Source organism: Ambystoma mexicanum, chromosome 14, assembly GCF_040938575.1.
Source record: "Ambystoma mexicanum isolate Mex_15411 chromosome 14, UKY_AmexF1_1, whole genome shotgun sequence".
NCBI classification, from domain to species: Eukaryota; Metazoa; Chordata; class Amphibia; order Caudata; family Ambystomatidae; genus Ambystoma; species Ambystoma mexicanum.
Genome location: NC_090940.1, coordinates 298,111,623 through 298,130,032, shown reverse-complemented (window position 1 = coordinate 298,130,032; position 18,410 = coordinate 298,111,623). Strand labels below are relative to the sequence as shown.

The following is an 18,410-nucleotide window of genomic DNA, read 5'->3' as shown; positions in this document are numbered from 1 at the left end:
TTAAACATTTTCAAAATACAGAACAACCAGGCATTATCGTTAAAAACACTGCCAACAGCAACAAGAAAATCTGGTGTAGAGCCTTGTTTCGCTCCCTTAACATTAAGACTTGGCTGGTGGCAGCGGTATCTGCCCTAACCTTTCTACCGTGGTTATCTTACATAACGTGGTAATGTTTTAGGCTATTATTTTAGCCTCGAACATAAAACCCACTTGACCATATATGTTTTATTTTGGCTCCGGCTGGGTTTAGTCGCCATTTATTTTTGTTGAAGTCTTTCTTGTGTTTTTGACTCCTTTGTTCGCTGTCTTTTCGCAGGCTTCTGCACAGAAGCCCTATTTAAGGCGCCTGATAGTCTAGGTAGGCAGGATGTGAGGGAGGGATCTTCGGACTCCTGCCATGGGTTCCCTTGGAAACCCAAGTCGCACTCTTGTCTGATTGGCTAAGGGGACTGGCCTTGTCAGGCAAGCCACCCTGCTGTGTGATTGACAGCCAGGCTGTATGAATTGGGGAAAACTGCATAAAAAGCAGGTCTCTTGGACTGGAAGAGCAGTCTCGCCACTGGAACAAAAGAACCAACAAGGAATTGGAAGAAGAGGACCCCTACAACGACTGAACCGCCCGGTTAAGCCCTGCTGCAGGTCCAAATCTCCAAATCCGACGACAGAGAAGATCCTCCAGGAAACTTCTTCCCTTGAGCTGGTGGGACCAACCAGTTCACTCAAACTACAAGCCAGGACCCCTACTCTGGTTGAATTCGCTGTACAGAGCTACAGTGGGCTGGATAGCCAGGAAGGTCGGACCCTGCTTGGGTTTTAAGGAGCGCACCTTTTATTTGTTGTTTGGCGCTGCTGCTGGTTTCTTCCCTGGGTAGTGCAGGACCCTCCAGTCTTCCTACTTCTGATCAGTCTGACAATCGCTTCAAGAACCGTGAGCCTGCAAGAACTACCAGGAACGTCTGCCTCAGCTACAGCCCCCTCTCCGTTTTAAGGTACTGTGCAAATCCGGTTGTGCGTTTCGCTCAGCCGCAGTGAAAGTGTTTGAAATCTATCTCCAATCCGAGGGCTGGTCCTTCTCTTCTCTTTGAAGTAACTTTTCTACCAACCAACCTCGTCCGGAATCTGTGCCACAAACTTTACCGCAAACTACCCTGAACTGTGTGATCTTGAGCAAAAAACTTTTAACCTATTGACTTTGGCCCTAAGCCTTTTCTAGCTGATCTCCTCACTGTAGTCTCTCTTGTTCAACTGCTCAGAAAACTTACCCGTTGGTTTTGCCTAGTTGCTGATAACTTTCTTTCCCTCCCTTTTAAATTGCTGGAGTGCCATTTTGCTCCCACTTCATTTTGTGAGCTTAACTTGTCTGGAATTTAAGGTAAGTGGTATGGTGTATTTATGATTGTGATTTTGACCTTGCTTAGAATAGTGAAATGTTCTACAACTGTTGAGTAAATAAATATATATTCTTTTACTTAGAAACCTTGAGTCAGTGTTTGCCTGAATCATAGTAATTGCTGTCCTTTGTGTAACTATTTGTACTGCTCACTTACTCTTCAGCTAAGTCTGGCTGCACTGCTACTGCTGTCACTATAACTGTGTAGTACAGGCTTTACTAAAGGTGAAATTGTACGGTCACTTGTTCTCTTAATTGTGTGTAGGGTTCCCAAAGGGTACTGCATATAATTCTGCCTAACAATGGTGTACAGCGGTGAGGATCAAAGTATAGTAATTACACTTAGAGTGCTGCTATTAGCTTGGATCAACTAACCACAAGGCTAACATCACTAAAAAGCAACAATAATCATGTCTGATATGGAAAGCCACAGTCCGGAGACCCTCCTGAGTTACACTGCTGATTATTTAAGAAACATGTGTAAAGAAAGGAAACTCTCTGCCAAAGGCAAAAAGATTGAATTCATTGAAAAGTTGTTAGTCAGTCTAGGGAGTGGGTCTTAAATACCTGACTCTCTATCAAATGTGGAAAGTATTGAGGATGATACTATGTCTATTAATGATGAGTTGGAAGAGGAAGATGTGTCTCTTAATGTAGGCCACCCTGGCCCCTTGCCTGCTCACCAAACTCAACCCTTGTCCACTGGGACCCCCACAGGTCCTACACCGAGTCCTGATTTCATTGCTCTAGAGAAAATGAGGCGTGAACTGGAATTCAAACATTTAAATGCTCAAACTGAACAAAAACACCAAGAACCGAAGCTCAGAGAAATGGAGTTGAATCATGAACTTGAAATGAAAACTGTCTCTTGAAAATGCTTCTCTCCCAGAGTCTTCTAGGTCTTCCAGTCCTAAGACACCCTGTATGCCTAAAAAAATTGTGGGTATATATGAGGTTAAGATTGACATTTTAGATTGGTTGGCAATGTTTGAATATAACCATGGTATTCAAGGTTTCACAGGGAATCAATTGCTTCCCTGACTCTTCTCTAGGCTACCCACTGTTGATGTTGTGATGGAGTTGGGGGAGGTGGATATGATGGGTTATGAGTGTGTGAAGCTAGCTTTAATTGGTAGATTTGGGAAGACCCCTTCCCAGTACCCTAAGAGGTTTAGGAGCCTCAAAAAGCATAATGGTACCCCTCGGGCTACCTGGGTATATGAATGTTTGAAAAACTTAGATGGTTGGATTAAGGGTTACAGAGTAAACACTTATGAAGGAATGAGAAATCTTGTTATGTTGGAGTCTATTTTTGATGTCTGCTCTTCTGAGCTCAGACAGCGCTTCGCTGATTCTAAGGAGATAGATCCAAAGAAACTAGCTAAGGCTGCTGACTTGTGGGTTGCCAACAGGGCTACTCACAAGGATTCTGGGGCTACTCAGAAAAAGGATGAGGGGAAACAACCAAAGAAAGACAACAAAGAGAATTCTAATACCTCCAATCCAAACGAGGGCCTCAAACGGCAACATAAGGGTAAACCCCAAGTGAAACCAAATCAGGCTAGTACACCATCTGGACCCAAACCAGATGGAGGTCAAAACAAACTGCCGTTCATCAAAACATCTGGGAAATGTTGTTTGTCGGTCAACTGACCATGTGAAAGGGGATCCCAGATGTAAGGGTAAACCTTCAGCGGTCCACACTGCCTCCTTAGCCTTCTCCCCAGAGGAAGAAGTGGAAACCTTCACCTACTGGCTGATGAACCCATGAGAGTCTCAGCCAGTGTTTCTTTAGTGTCCCTGGGCTTGTGGGAACAACAGAATTTAGATGTCTATAATTCCATCCCAGATAATACTAAAGAATATTATAAAGATAGTGTTCTTGTGAATGGTCAGGAAACCCCTGCCATCAGAGACACTGGAGCCAGCATAACTGTGGTGGATGAATAATTTTTCAAGGTGGATGATGTTGCTAAAGCACCCAAATGCCTCACCAAGTTAGCTGGAGGCCCTGTGCAAATGCTTCCCCAGCTACCAGCTCTCATCCAGTGTAATAATATGACTGTCAAGATACCTGTTAGTGTACAGAGTGAAGTGCCCTGGAGAGTCCTGTTGAGTAATGACCTTAAAACTCTTGGAGTTGTGCAAAGCACCCCCAGGCCTCCCAGTAAAAGGAAACGGGAGCTCACAAGGTCTGCAAGGGAGAGAACCTTTAGAGGCTCTCCAGAGGTGATTAGGGAAGAAAATATCACTTTCACTCCACAGGAGTTGCTCACTGCTATTTCTCGAAAAACCGAGGCAAAGGGGAAACCCCAACACCTGCAGGAAGAAGTCAAGACAGCACCCCTATGCTACCAACCAGGACATCACCAAGATTGTCCAAAGTCACTCCTGTGACTACTCCACCTGCTGAGGCAGAGTGGTAGGTGCAACCTTGTGTAGTTGAACCAGCATCTGAAGAGTCAGATCTGGAAGAAGACACTGTCTTAGTTGAAGATCTTGACCCTCTTGAACATCTTGAGCTGCAGTCTTTACTGGCAGAAGGTGGACCCAACAGGGCAGACTTTAGCAAAGGACAGAGAGTGTCCTACTCTTGAAAGTCTTCGACAGCAGGCTGCTAACCAACTTGATGGGCAAGAAGTTGGAAAGCACAGCTTAAGCTGGGAAGATTGCCTCTGCTACAGTGAACCAACTGAGTCGACCCCGGGGGACTGCAAAAGAATTGTAGTGCCCCTAGCTAACAGACTCCAGTTCCTACAGTTAGCCCATGAGATACCTTTGGCTGGTCACTTGAGTTTCAAGAAGACCAAGGAAAGGCTCTCTCTCTACTTCTACTGGCCTAAGATGGGTTCAGAAATGGACAAATTCTGTTGGAGCTGTCATACTTGCCAAACCTCTGGCAAGAGTGGAGCCAAGAATGTGACACCCCTGGTGGCTCTCCCAGTGGTGGGAGTTACTTTTGAGAGGGTGGGCATTGACATTGTCTGTCTCTTTGACACTCCCACATCTTCAGGCAACAGGGTTATCCTGGTTGTAGTAGACCATGCTACAAGATACATGTTACAGCTCAGGATGTGGCTACGGCTCTACTTGGTATTTATTTTACCAGAGTAGTGTTTCCTAAGGAAGTGAAATCCGACAGGGGGTCCAATTTTATGTCCCACTACATGCAAGCCATGTGGAAAAACTGTGGCGTCACATACAAGTTCTCTACAGCCTACCATCCATAGACATATGGACTGGTAGAGGGGTTTAATTGTACTATGAAGAGCATGATGGGTGCTTTAGAGGAACCCCTTAAGAAAAAGTGGGACCTTCTACTGCCATGCCTTCTCTTTGCATATAGAGAAGTCCCTTGGGAGGGAGTGGGTTACAGTCCCTTCGAACTTCTCTATGGCCATCCAGTCAGAGGTCCATTGGCCCTGATCAAGGAGGGGTTGGAGAGTGCTCCTTCCCACAAGCCAGTCAAAGTGACTGACTATGTGATAGGTCTCCGGAGGGGTTTATAGTGATAATGTCAAAAAAATGTCGAACTACAAAAATGTTGGAAAAAGAAAATGTTGAAAATCAAAATATCGAAAAGATATACATATAACTAAAACAGTCAATTTTTCGAAAAATAAATGTTGAAAAAAAAGGTGATTAACAATATCAATAACCCAATGTAAAGTATCAACAATAGTACCATTTAATGGGGGGGTTCCCCCCAAGGCCCCTCACCCGACACCCCGCAGCCACCCACCAGCCCCCCCCGAACACCCTCTCACACAACACAAGAGGGTAAAAAAGGGTTAAACTCATAGGTGACAACCACGCGTAAAGAACCTTGTATAGGTACCAAGAAACCAATAACGGTTGTGGAAAAACGTCATTACCTGACAACATCACTTGAGAACGTACTGCAGGAAATCGATGGGAGTTTCTTCAGACTAAAATAGGTAATATTGTCATAACGAACATGTAACTAGACATTAAGGTATCATACAATATACAATTGTGTGACAGGAAAGGTAAGTTTATTTTCTCGTTTATTTTAGAGTAAACAATGGAGAACAAAGTGGAGTACATTACCACACAAAAAGGAGGAAAACAGTTGGTTTTAAATGGTTACGTTTTCTATAAGGAAACCCAAAAAAAAGAACGCACTTACTGGAAATGCAGAGTATGCCAAAACTAAATGCAGCGCACAAGCAATTACAGCGGGCTCCGATATAAAAAGCAAAAATGAACACCACCATCTACCAGATCAGACCAATATTATTATCAAAAAAACAATATCCGAACTAAAACGAAAAGCCGTGGAAAGTCAGGGTGAAGCTAGTGGGTCAGTGCTCTCAGGTGTTTGTGACAAATTACCCTCACATATATCGGCTCAGTTACCAGCTGAAAAATTAATGCGCCGTACGATAAACCGTACCAAACAGAAAGGGAATCTGCCACTAGCACCAATATTATTTAGTGATATGACAATTCCGGATGTTTTTAAAATAACCGCAAAAGGAGACAGTTTTCACCATGCCACACTGGAATTAAACAATGAAAAAATATTGATATTTTCAACTGCTGCCAACTTTCAACATCTCAATCGGAGTCAACATTGGCAAAGTGACACAACGTTTAAAGTGTGCCCACAACCTTTTCACCAGTTTTTCACCGTTCATGGGACAATTAATGACAAAATCATACCACTTGTATATATTTTGATGCCAAGAAAAAGTGAGGAAACCTATAAAATCGTGTTCAACAAAATTAAAGAGACTGCACCTGATTCTAATCCAAGTACAATAATCATGGACTACGAAATGTCGCAAATTAAGGGATTTTCATCCGTGTACAAAGAGACAAGGGTTCAAGGGTGTTTTTTTTCATTTTATGCAGAGTATATGGCGAAAATTACAAAAATTAGGATTGAGCACTAAATATAGAGAGGACAGTTTTTACCAATACAACATAAACAAACTTTTTGCATTGGCTTTTGTACAGGAGGATCATGTTGATTTTTACGAACATTTGATTGAAACTGAATACTACAAGAATCATGAGGATGAAAATACAGATTTATTAGACTATGTTGAGAAGACTTGGATAGGACAATTGACTCATAATGGAACGAGACGCAGGCCAAAATACCCGGTACCGTTGTGGAATTGCTACCAAGCTACATTAGAAAATAAACCATGCACCAATAATACATTAGAGGGATGGCATAGCAGATTGAATAAAAATTTCAACATCAACAACCCTAATTTATGGCATTTTTTGAGGGAATTGCAAATTGAGGAACAACACCAAGAATGTAGGATATCGCAAACAATTTCATTAGCAAACCAAGAACCAAAAAGAGAAAAATACAGGGATTACGAAAATAAACTGGTACAACTGATACGAGATTTTGACGCACAGAATAAAGAAAACTTCCTGAATTCGGTTGCATTTAACTTAAAATTTTAAGTAAACTTAACGTTTCATGGATATCAACGATCCAGTGTGGCATAGGCGAAGTATATCCAAAAACACCAACCTGTAACTCCGTAAATCCAAGTCTGCAACAGCAATCCGTGTAAATATGCAAAGAAAAAAACCAAGAAAAATCCAAATCCAGCACGGAGGAATATGTGCAACTCCAAAACTAACCCATACGAAAAGAAATCCACAATCCACGATGCTCTGGAAGAAAAGGGATAAAAAATCCATAAAAACCAATTAATCCAATGGAAAAAACAGGATTGCTCCAAAAAAAACCAATGAAAAAATAAGAAAATCCATAAAATCCATGACCGGAGTAACGGAGACGCGAACGCTGGGGAACCGGTTGGAAAATAAGCTTTAAAAATGGCGCTTACGTATACGTAAGCAGACGTAAAGTACATAGGAAAACACAAACAAACATTAAATATCCGGTTAAATGCAGGTTTCTAATGCTCTAGCACCATCTACTGGACAATTATATTGAATGTTGAACTTAATAAAAGCTATTTATTAATACATTTACAGTTAAATAAAATAAACTATTAATTCATATATTGAATACAAGTTATTATAAAATGTGTTGTCAATAAATAAAATATAATAAAATAAAACACATTTGTTAAATAAACATTGCATGTGTTATTTTTTTATTTGTATTACTTACCTTATATAATGTTTTGATTCATATTTTCGAAAAAATATAGGAAAAATTCGACATTTATGATTTTCGACCTTTTTTATTTTTCTATCAAATATTTTCGACATTTTGACTTTCGACTTTATTGTATTCGAAATTATGACTGACCACCCTCCACACATGATGGCAGAAGCAAGTGATAACTTGAAAGCAGGTCAGGCTCTGGTCAAACATTGGCATGACCAGAAGGCCAAGATGGTTGAGTTTACTCAAGACCAGCTTGTACTAGTCAAGGTTGTGGGCCAACATGGAGAGGTGAACTATCTGGTGGATTTAGGCAGACCTAAGGAGGCTCCCAGAGTCTTTCACACCAACCGTTTAAAGGCTTATGTCTGGAGACCGGATGTAGGAGTTTTGAGGAAGAGGAGAGTGAACCTCTACCTGACCTCCGCAGAGGCCAACCTTTAGATGAACAGATAGGAGTTAATCTCTCTTCTCAGCTGAATTCTGAACAGGAGGAGTGCAAAGTTCTGTTGAATCAGTTTGCCTCCCTATTTTCTCTATCACCAGGCTTGACCCCTTGGGACCAGCATGATATTCTCACTGGTGACTGTTTACCTGTCAAAAGCAGGGGTTACAGAATGTCAGAACATGTGAGATCCCATATCAAAGGAGAGGTCAACAAGATGCTTGATCTCTGGGTTATAGAGCCCTCTACCAGTCCATGGTCTAGTCCAGTTGTTCTAATACCAAAGGTAGGATCCAAGGAGTTGAGATTCTGTGTGGACTATAGAGCTCTAAGTGCAGTCATTAAGACTGATGCCCATCCTTTGCCAAGGACAGATGAGCTGGTGGATAGACTTGGTTCAGCCAAGTACCTCAGTACATTTGACCTAACCTCAGGTTATTGGCAAATAGCACTGACAGACCATGCCAAGGAGAACACTGCATTTTCTACCCCAGCAGGCATCAACCAGTTTAAGGTAATGCCTTTTGGACTAAATAATGCACCTGCTACATTTCAAAGGATGGTTATTCAAGTTCTGAATGGGATGGAGGACTTGTGCATGGCATACTTGGATGACATTGCAGTATTCAGCCCTACATGGAAAGAACATATTGATCACCTTGGATATGTTTTGCAGGCTCTTGAGCAGGCCCATCTGACCATAAAGGCAAGCAAATGTCAAATTGGTCAGAGTAAAGTGGTCTACCTTGGTCATGAGGTAGGAGGAGGTGAGATAAGGCCATTGCCCAGCAAAGTACAAGCTGTGCAAAACTGGGCCACCCCTACTACTCAAACCCAAGTGAGAGCTTTCCTAGGTCTCACTGGGTACTACAGGAATTTCATTGAGAACTGAGACCATAGCTTCTCCCTTGAATGTGATCTCCTCTCCAAAATTCCCTAAAAATGTTAGATGGAATGAGGAGTGCACTCAAGCCTTTGAAAGCCTGAAGAAAGCCCTTTGTCAAACTAAGAGCTCCTGATTATCACCAACCCTTCATTGTGCAGACAGATGCCTCCAATATAGGCATAGGTGCAGTCCTTAGTCAAATGGATGAGAAAGGTAGGGAGCACCCCATTTGCTTAATCAGTAGGAAACTGAAGGAACCAGAAACAAGGTGGGCAACCATAGAGCGTGAATGCTTTGCCATTGTGTGGAGTCTGAAGAAGTTTAGACCATACTTGTTTGGATCTACTTTTGTGATTCAAACTTACCACCAACCCTTGAGATGGTTAATGCAAATGAAAGGGGGAAAACCCAAAGCTACTAAGATAGTCAATCTGCCTGCAAGGGTTTGATTTTACCATTGAGCACAGAGCAGGATGTCGCCACCAAAATGCTGATGGTCTCTTTAGGATGTTTATAACCGACTAAAGGTAGAGATTCATCCAGGAGTGGATTAAATCCTCCTGTCCCTTAGTCTGGGGGATAGTGTTAGGGAGAATTCTCATAAATGGTTGATTTTCCTTACCTAAAGTGTCCCCCAGCAGCTTTGCTGGATTTCTAGGATGTATTTGTTTCACCTGGTAAGAGTGTGAGCCTTTCTTCCCTCTCATACATGTGTTTTGCTATGTGTATTTCTACTTTCTGTGTGATCTTGGGCACTGGAGCCTCACCTGCTCCATGTGCACCACTTTTTGTGTGTTACACAACACCTTCAGTGCAGTGACACAGGGTTGTCTTTGAGACTTCCCAATGACTCAATTTTACTGGGGCTGACTAGTGTCCCATCGGCATCATCCAATCTTGTAGTAAACCTTCCTTTTAAAAGTCTATCTTTGCAACTGGTGTCTTTAGCGCACAAGGCCCCAAACTATCTCAGTGCTGGACTTGCTAAGTGTGAGGGAACTGTTCTATCGTTATTCTGAAGGGTATTTAATTAATTTCATGCATCGGAGTGCTCGCCTGTTTTATACTAGTTATTGAATCAAATGCTTCTTTCTTTTCCTGGGGGTGAATGCATATATCTGTGTCAATCTTTTTAGAGCTTTCATGTGTTTAATGTGTATTTTAAACGCCTAATACATCTTTGTATATTTTTGTACTTGCCTGTCTAACAATTTTTTGGTGTTGTCCTGTATGAACTAATTGTAGCCCTAGACCACTCTCATGTCTCTCCTGAATCTGAGTCTTGCCACCCTGCTTCCTTACCCTTTTTACATTTGGCTATACTTCAGTGTCTCCCTGTTCACCATAACAGGTTGGTTTCCCAAAATCCACCCCAAGGGTTCTTTTTGGAATTCCATCTTAACAGTAGGACTGAATTACATGGGATAGTCTGTGTATGTAATGTCAGACTAGCTAAAATCATACAGAAAATGCTTCTCTTGGTTATTCTGAGTGGTGTAGAGTTGGCACAACCAATGCATCACCATTTTTGCCTTTAAAGGGAAATGTTCCTGCCATTTGTTTTTGATACTCTATAAATGGCTCTATAACACAGCATTGCAAATTGATAGCCTAGTTTAACAGTTGTACACACGTATTCAAAGCTACATGCTGGGTTCTTGTATCCCTGGAGAGATCTTTTTTGACATTGAGGGGTTGCAAACTATTATTCACGTTTGTAGAAAGCTAACATGCCATCTTGTGGTGAGCATAAAAAGAGCACACCATTTCCATTTAGAAGATTTATATCTTGTATCCGATCTAACTTAAATCATTATTTTTAGGCTCAAAGTGACTTGGATGCCAAAATTGGATCGGTTTCTGAACTTATTAGCAAACTGCATGCTGATCAACACCTGCGGCAGAGTAATGAGCAGCAACCCAAAGTCCAGGCGCAGGCCCAGGTTGGGCAGCAGTATCGTGATCGAATCACCCACCTTGAAAACCAGCTGGGGAGATTCATGGAAAATTTGCAACAGCAGCAAATGGATATCCAGGTACCTAGGAGGGTAGTCTTTGCAATGCCTTTTTTTTCATTTTGTTAACCAAAGTGCAGTTGGATTGTACATACAATCTTGTTTAAAGAAATGTAGCGCTCATAACAAAAAAAAAATGAAAATGTTTTAATTGCAAGGGTGTTGAAGAAGGAAGCTGACACAGAGGTTGCATGGTTTTGGTTATAGGCTTTTATTTCTGTGTGAAAAATGTCCTTACTAACCCTAACTTCTAAGAGGGGTTTCCATGCCTCAAAATTAATACTGAAAGGGTCTATCCAAACGTCAGGCAATGTAAATTCCACCGTCCTGTGTCAAAATCTACTTCTATCTCTCACACTAGGTAAACCAAGAAAAAGTTCCTCCTTTAAGGAAAATGCCTCCCTTCTCCTTCCTCCTGGGTAATTTTCAAGAGTGTTCTCTGAAACCAAAATGACCAGGGGGAATGACTCCCTTCACCTAGCTTGAGGGTTTCACCCAGTGCTGGCACAGCGTTAAATCCAGCATGCCTGCCTTCTCCTGGTGTGGCTCCTTATACTCTTAAATAGAACCAGGGGGGAATGACTCCCTTCCCCTGGCTTCTTTATCGCTACTCTCTGTTCAGGATCAATAGAATGCCTCTCTTCTCTTGGTATGCTGTGGGACAGTTCAACACAAGGCCAGGGAGAATGACTCCCTTACCATGGCATCTCTATTAGAACTCCTGATGTGGTACCAGGAGAATGACTCCTCTCTCCTGTTATGGCTTGATATGTTTTGTTCTCAAAGTTTTCAACTTCATGCACACTTTGGTCCCAAATCTGGTCAGGGTCCCAGACCCGTTTCTGGTGTCCAATGGTCTTATCCACGCCAATGGGATGATGAAGCGTTCCCTTTGTGTCCCCACCGGGCCTCCAGTGCCCTGCCTTAATTTCACGCAGGATCAGGCACTGCTCTGGTTCTTCAAGGGATGGGTTTTCCATTCTGCTGTTTCCAGGCACCTTCTCCTTCGGCTGGCGGGCTCCTCAGCGTTCTCGCGGATCTCCCACCTTTGCCGTCTCAGCGTCTGTTGGACCCGTCGGTCCACCTGGCCAAAGTCACGCGACCGCTCTCTTTTTCCAGATTAGGCAGAGGGATCTGCTCCTGCAGGGTCCCCGGATGACTCTCGTAGCTTCCCGCCAGCATCTGCTGCTCCACCTGCTTCTGTTAGGGTTTGAATCTCAAATGTTACTTGCTCCTTGAAGACCACCTCGAGTCAGTCTTCATTTTTATTATGTAGGACTGGTCCTGACTCTGCCTATCGTCAACACCTGCAGTGTATGATCACAGGGCAGTCTTCATGATACCGGTGAGTCCATACTTGAAGGTGTAATCTTCATTTCTCTGATGTTCTTCCTACTTGACTGGTTTCATCACTATGACAAAAATATGTATGTTTGCACTCTAAGCAAAGATTAGAAGTGGAGTGTAGGACTAGGGAATGTGTGTGGGTGATGGATTGCCAGGGCTGCACCCCAGGTGGTCGTCCTTGTCCCGAGAGGGGTGAGTCCCTTCCCATGAGGACCTCCCGCATTAAACCACCCTTAGGGGGACTATTGGGTAGCAGCCTTGCCTCATGAGAAGGGGCTTCCCCTTGGAGAGAAGTGACGACACCTTGCGATTCGTCACATAACTTACAGAATATTTGCAGAATTTAAACTTGCCTAATTATTTGGACTGCCATTTCAGCGTGCTTTTGGAGAAAGGAGGCCCCCAGCTGTAGTTTTCTTTAATGTAAAAAGGTAGGGATGAACAATGCTCTCTATTGTCTGAGCCTACTGGTAGTTCCTAGGCTTGGACAAGAAGATTCATAATCTTTACTCTCCTGTATCTGCCAAAGTGATTCAAGAGGTACTTAAGGTCCTTACTGTTTTAAGCACATTTTTGGGAACAACTTCTGAAATTAAAGAAAGCACACAGTCCAACTGCTGTACTAGTATAAGAGAACTTTAATACAAAAGTATACTTTGAACTTAAACTTCGTAGGTAAAGAGCAAAAGATGCATTTCGTAAATGTAATATATATATTTTTTTTAACATGTAATTTTTATTGAAATCTTGTTTAGCATGAGGTACAACTAACATCACAAAAATAGGGCATTGAAAAACGTCATGATGTCGAAACTTCATTTTTAATAACTTGTAACTATACCTGTTTCGCTTAAAACGGCTAGTCAACATATGAATACAGGTTAGGAATTAACAGGATAAAAACAAAAGATGAGTGAATGCGAGTAACCAGAGGGAGAAAAGAGAAGCAAAGAGAAGGAAGAAAAAGAAAAAAACAAAACCAAGTACATTATACCAAAAACCAAGTACATCATGCCAAACTTCACGGTTTCAAAAGGTATTTCAGAAGTCTTGGCTGAAAAAACATCTGTTCTTTGTCTGCCACATAGTCCAAAAACAGGCCCCGTATGCGCGAAAACATAGGCAGTTTCCCCTCTGCCGTGGCTTTGAGCTTTTCCATCTCTATAAATTCCCAAACCTTCACCCACCAATAAGCTATGTGCGGTCCCTCTACGTCTTTCCAAATGCGCGCCCATATAATTCGGGCTGTCGAGAGCAATCGAGAGATCAGTTCAGCTCTGGGACCAGACATCGGGAAGGACCCATCTCCGGGAACGTCTCCCAGTAGCAGGATTCCTGGGTCCAGGGGGAGCGCAGCGTCAGTGATTTCTTTAATCTTAGATCATATCTCCGACCAGAAAGATTGTATGACTGGGCAATGCTACCATAAATGGTCTAAGTCGCCTCGCTCCCCACACCCATGCCAGCATGTATCTGGATAAGCGGGATTCATTGCATGCAGCCGATGTGGGGATAAGTACCAACATATTCCAAAAGGGGAGGAACGGATTGTTTTCTTGCCCTCGTTCAGGATGGCAAGGATGCCATGTGTGAATCCGTTCAGTTGGGTCTGGATGTGGCAGACTGTGTCAGCCAGTCCATGGCGGCCGTGATGCGCAGGTTTGCGTGCTTGCGGAAGTCGGGGTTTGCACCTGATGTACAGTCCCGGCTTCTCAACATGCCCTTTGATGGTGACCATCTTTTTGGCAGCAAGGCTGACGAGAGCCTTGAGAGGTTGCAGACCTCCAAAGCTGCAGCAAAGTTGTTGAGCGCTGCATTACGTCAACCTCCGCCTTTTCGTCCTAGGGGACAGCAATGGAGGGGAGGTTCCTTTCGATACTACTCTTGCTTTGGTAGATCGAGGGGAGCTGCCAGTCAATGCGGTCAACGTAGAAGTACCAGAGGTGGAAAACAAGGTACTCGAGGTGCTAGAGCCGCTCGGACATTTGCCTCTTTGCCCTCAGGCACTGCCGCAGCCGCTTCAGCTCAGTCATGAGGCCATGTCCCATGGTTCGCCGGTTGGGGGAAGGCTGGCGCAGCATCTTGTAGAATGGCATGCCATTACTTCAGATGTGTGGGTTCTGGAGATCATAGCCCACGGCTACTGTCTTCCTTTCTGGCAGAGGCCTCACGGCAATCCACCGGTGAAGACTTCTTTGAAGAGTCCAGATCCGCTCCTTGCGCAGGAGATCAAATCCCTGCTGGAGAAAGGCGCCATAGAACTTGTGCCTATAGCGGAGAGGAACAATGGATGGTAGTCCCCTTATTTTTTGATCCCGAAAAAGGACGGGGGACTGAGACCCATCATGGACTTGCGTGGTTTGAACAAGCTCCTCAGGAAGGACAGGTTCAAGATGGTTACTCTCTCTCATGCCCTCCAGGCCCTTCAACTGGGGAAGGGTGTCTCAACCTCAAGGATGCTTACTTTCATGTGACGATTCATCCCAAGCACAAGAAGTACCTGAGGTTCGCGGTTGGTGACTTGCATTTTCAGTTTCGGGTCCTGCCGTTCGGATTGACCCCGCCCCGAGGGTTTTCACCAAGCTTATGGTGGTGGTGGCAGCGTATCTCAGGAAAGGGGAGATTCACGTCTACCCCTAACTGGACGATCGGGTGATCAGGGCGCGCTCTCCCGAGCAAGTCCTGGATAATCTGTCGGTCACCTGCCACTCCCTTCACAAGCTGGGCTTCTCCATAAATTTAAAGAAGTCCCACTTGACACCTACCCAGCGGCTCCAGTACAGCAGAGCAGTGCTAGACACATCCCTGGGGCAGTGTTCGCCTCCCCAGGTGAGGGCTCATCACATTCTGCAGATGGTGAACAAGTTTCAACATGCCCAGAGTCTCCCAGCGTTCGAGTTCTTGAGGTTGCTCGGCCTCATGGCATCTTGCATTCTACTGTTGCCAGAGGCCAGGCTGCGGATGAGTTCTCTGCAGTGGACTCAAGATGCAGTGATTACAGTCCTCCGGCAGGATGTCGGATCCTGTTCAGGTGCCGCCCTCGGTCGCCCAGGATCTTCTGTGGTGGGCTGTCGAAGGCAATCTGATGCGGGGTGCACCATTTTGGCTACCCTGGCCGGAGGTGACGATCGTGACGGACGCATCCCTCACAGGATGGAGAGCTCATGCCAACGAGTTGACAGTCAGCGGTCGTTGGTCTCCGTTGGAGTCCAGACTCAATTTCAATCTGTTGGAGCTGAGGGCTGTCAGGCTAGCCTTGAAGGCTTTTCTGCCGACTGTGCGGGGAAAGAATGTCCGGATTCTGACGGACAATACAGTGGCCATGCACTACCTCAACAAAAAGAGGGGGGGGGCAGGGTCACTTCCCCTGTGCAAAGAGGCGATGCAGCTCTGGTTCTGGGCCATCCAGCAGGAAATTTAGTTCTCTGCAGTTCATCTGGCCGGACATGAAAACGAGGTGGCGGACGCTCTAAGCAGGCAGAGCACGGTCTCTCACAAGTGGGAGCTGGCTCAGGAAGTTCTCTTGGAGATCTTCGCCCTTTGGGAGACCCCACAAGTGGATCTCTTCGCCACCAGTGTCAACCGGAAGTGCGAAAGATTCTGCTTGCGGGAATTCCCTCCAAGAGGAGCCTTGTGGGACGCGTTCGTAGCTTAGTGGTCCTTCCCACTGCTGTAGGTGTTTCCTCCAGTCCCCGTCATTCCGCAAGTGCTGCGGAGGTTCGGTTCCCAAATGATCCTCATTGCTCCGGCATGGGACAGGAGAGCGTGGTACCCGGACCTTCTCGACATGTCTATCTGCCCTCCACGCTGTCTTCCCTACCGAGACGATCTGCTCTCACGGGCGGGGGGGCGGTTCTCCATCCAGAGGTCAAGTCTCTCAGCCTTCATGCTTGGTATCTGAAAGGTTGAGGTATAAGGATTGGGACCTCCCTGAAGACGTGATGGAGGTGTTGCTTTCGGCCAGAAGTCCCGCAACAAAGTCCCTGTACCGTTGCCGTTGGAGAAAGTTCTGCAACTGGTGCAGGGTAAAGAATGTGGATCCTTTTTCATGTGCCATTCCTGTGGTTCTGTCTTTTTTACTTTCGTTAGCCCACAAGGGCCTGCAAGTGGGTACCATTAAAGGTTACCTGGCGGCACTGTCCATATTTAAGCTCTAGTCTGAGGAGTGTTCTTATTTTAAGGTTCCTTTGATTTCTCAGTTGCTCAAAGGGCTCACTAATGTGTTTCCACCATCACCTTTCCAGGTGCCTGGTTGAGATTTGAACTTAGTTTTAAAATTCCTGAAGGGAGCTCAGTTTGAGCCCTTACATTCTTGTCCATTGAGACTGTTGTCATTTAAAACTGTATTGTTAGTTGCGGTTACTTCCGCTCGCAGAGTGAGTGAGTTGCAGGCACTATCCGCCAAGCCACCTTTCACGGTGTTCATAAGGACAGGGTTGTCCTTGGGGTTCGTCATTCCTTTCTTATGAAGGTTGTGTCGGAATTTCATTTGAGCCAGAATGTAATTCTTCCGCCGTTCTATCCTCCTCCGCATCCTGGTAAGGAAGAGGCTCCATAGGTTGGATCCTAGAAGAGCTTTAAGTTTCTATATTTCACGCATGTCCCAGGTTAGTGGACGATCAGCTCTTTGTTGGATACGCTGGAAGGCGTTTGGGTCAAGCTGTTTCTAAACGGACCTTGTCCAGATGGATTATCTTGACAATCGCCAAATGTTACCATTTGGTGGGCAAGGACCCTCCGGTAGGCTTACAGACCCATTCTACTAGGGGTGTGGCTGCCTCTACTGCTCTGCAGAGGGGTGTTCCTATTCGTAACATTTGTGAAGCAGCCACATGGGCCTCTGTCCATACTTTTGTAAAACACTACTCCCTGTGCAAGATTTGGCCTTTGGCAAGGCGGTCCTCTATTCTGCAATTTGATTGGGCATTCTAAAATTCTAAATTCTTTTCCCTCCTCCATACGTTGGTACTGCTTTGGGAGTCTGTCATAGATGTGGAACACGTCGGAGGACACAATCCCTTTGCCGAACAAGTTAATTTCTTACCTGGTAACGTTCTTTCGATGGGATGTTCCTCCGACGTATTCCACATCGCACCCTCCCAGCCGGCCCCTCTACAGAATTTCTTATGCGATTGCAGCTTTCTGCAGTCATACTGGCAGAAGATTGGTGGGAGAAAAAAACTAAAACTGAGGCTGGAGGCGTCGTGCGTCCTACTTATAACATCGGTTGACGTCGGCTCGAAGGAGGCCCTCGAGGGACAGCATATCGACGTCATTGACGTAGGACACCGATGCCGAAAAATTCCGAAGCAGCACAGCTGTGGTGATTACTGTCATTCTATGTGGAATACGTTGGAGGAACATCCCATCGAAAGAACGTTACCAGGTAAGAAAGTAACTTGTTCATCCGGTCTACACTGAAGATTTTGTAGAATTTATTAGTAAAGCCACCGGGATCCACGACTTTCCCAAGAGGGAGGGATCTAATAGCGAATTCAACTTCATTGGCGGATATGGGTTCTTCAAGGGGATCGCAGAGGGCTTGCGCAACCTGTGGAAAGTGTGCGTTGAGTATGAACGCCTGGGTGGCTTGTGGGTCAGCATTGTGGGGGGTGGCGTGTTCCCTGACAAAGTCTTCTAAAATGTTGGAGTTTACCCAGAGGATACACATCCGCCATTGGCGTCTCGCAGGCTTTCTATACAATTTTGTTTGTTTTTTCAATTTTGCTGCTAATCCTTTATTAGCTTTATTCCCTCTCGTATAGAAGTGTTGCTTTGTAAGCATCATAGAATATGCTGCTCGCCCCATGTGGTGTGCTTCTAAAGCTTTCCTCGCTATATGCAAATCTCGGGGGGATCGCCGAGATCCTTTTCCCCTGTGGATCACCTCATGTCTTTGGATTTCTCCCTCCAACTGGGATTGTAGCCGTTTCCCGACCCTTCCCCTTGCTACAGCTTGGTTCTTGATATGGCCCCGAATGACTGTCTTCTCCGCGTACAGCACCGTGTCGTATCCCACTTCTCCGGTGTCCTCTTCGCTAAAATATAGTTTTACGGCGTCACATGTCAGATCGGATTAAGGGGTCTTCCAGCAGAAATTCGTTCAGCCGACAGGGTGGCCTGGACAGGGAAGTCACTTGCGCGGGGGGATAACGTGAGCATTACTGGGGCATGAGCTGACAACGCTTTTGGAA

At 44.9% G+C, this 18,410-nt stretch overlaps 1 protein-coding gene across 2 annotated transcripts in view; it reads left to right on the top strand.

The window, feature by feature from the left end:
* Positions 1 to 18,410, top strand: part of KIAA0586 (KIAA0586 ortholog) — a 2,241,463-nt gene that overhangs the window by 288,785 nt on the left and 1,934,268 nt on the right. For both annotated transcript variants that reach the window (XM_069637413.1, XM_069637412.1), the window contains exon 6: positions 10,678 to 10,890. In XM_069637413.1, the coding sequence (XP_069493514.1) occupies positions 10,678 to 10,890 (213 nt within the window). The remainder of the gene's footprint in view (positions 1 to 10,677; positions 10,891 to 18,410) is intronic.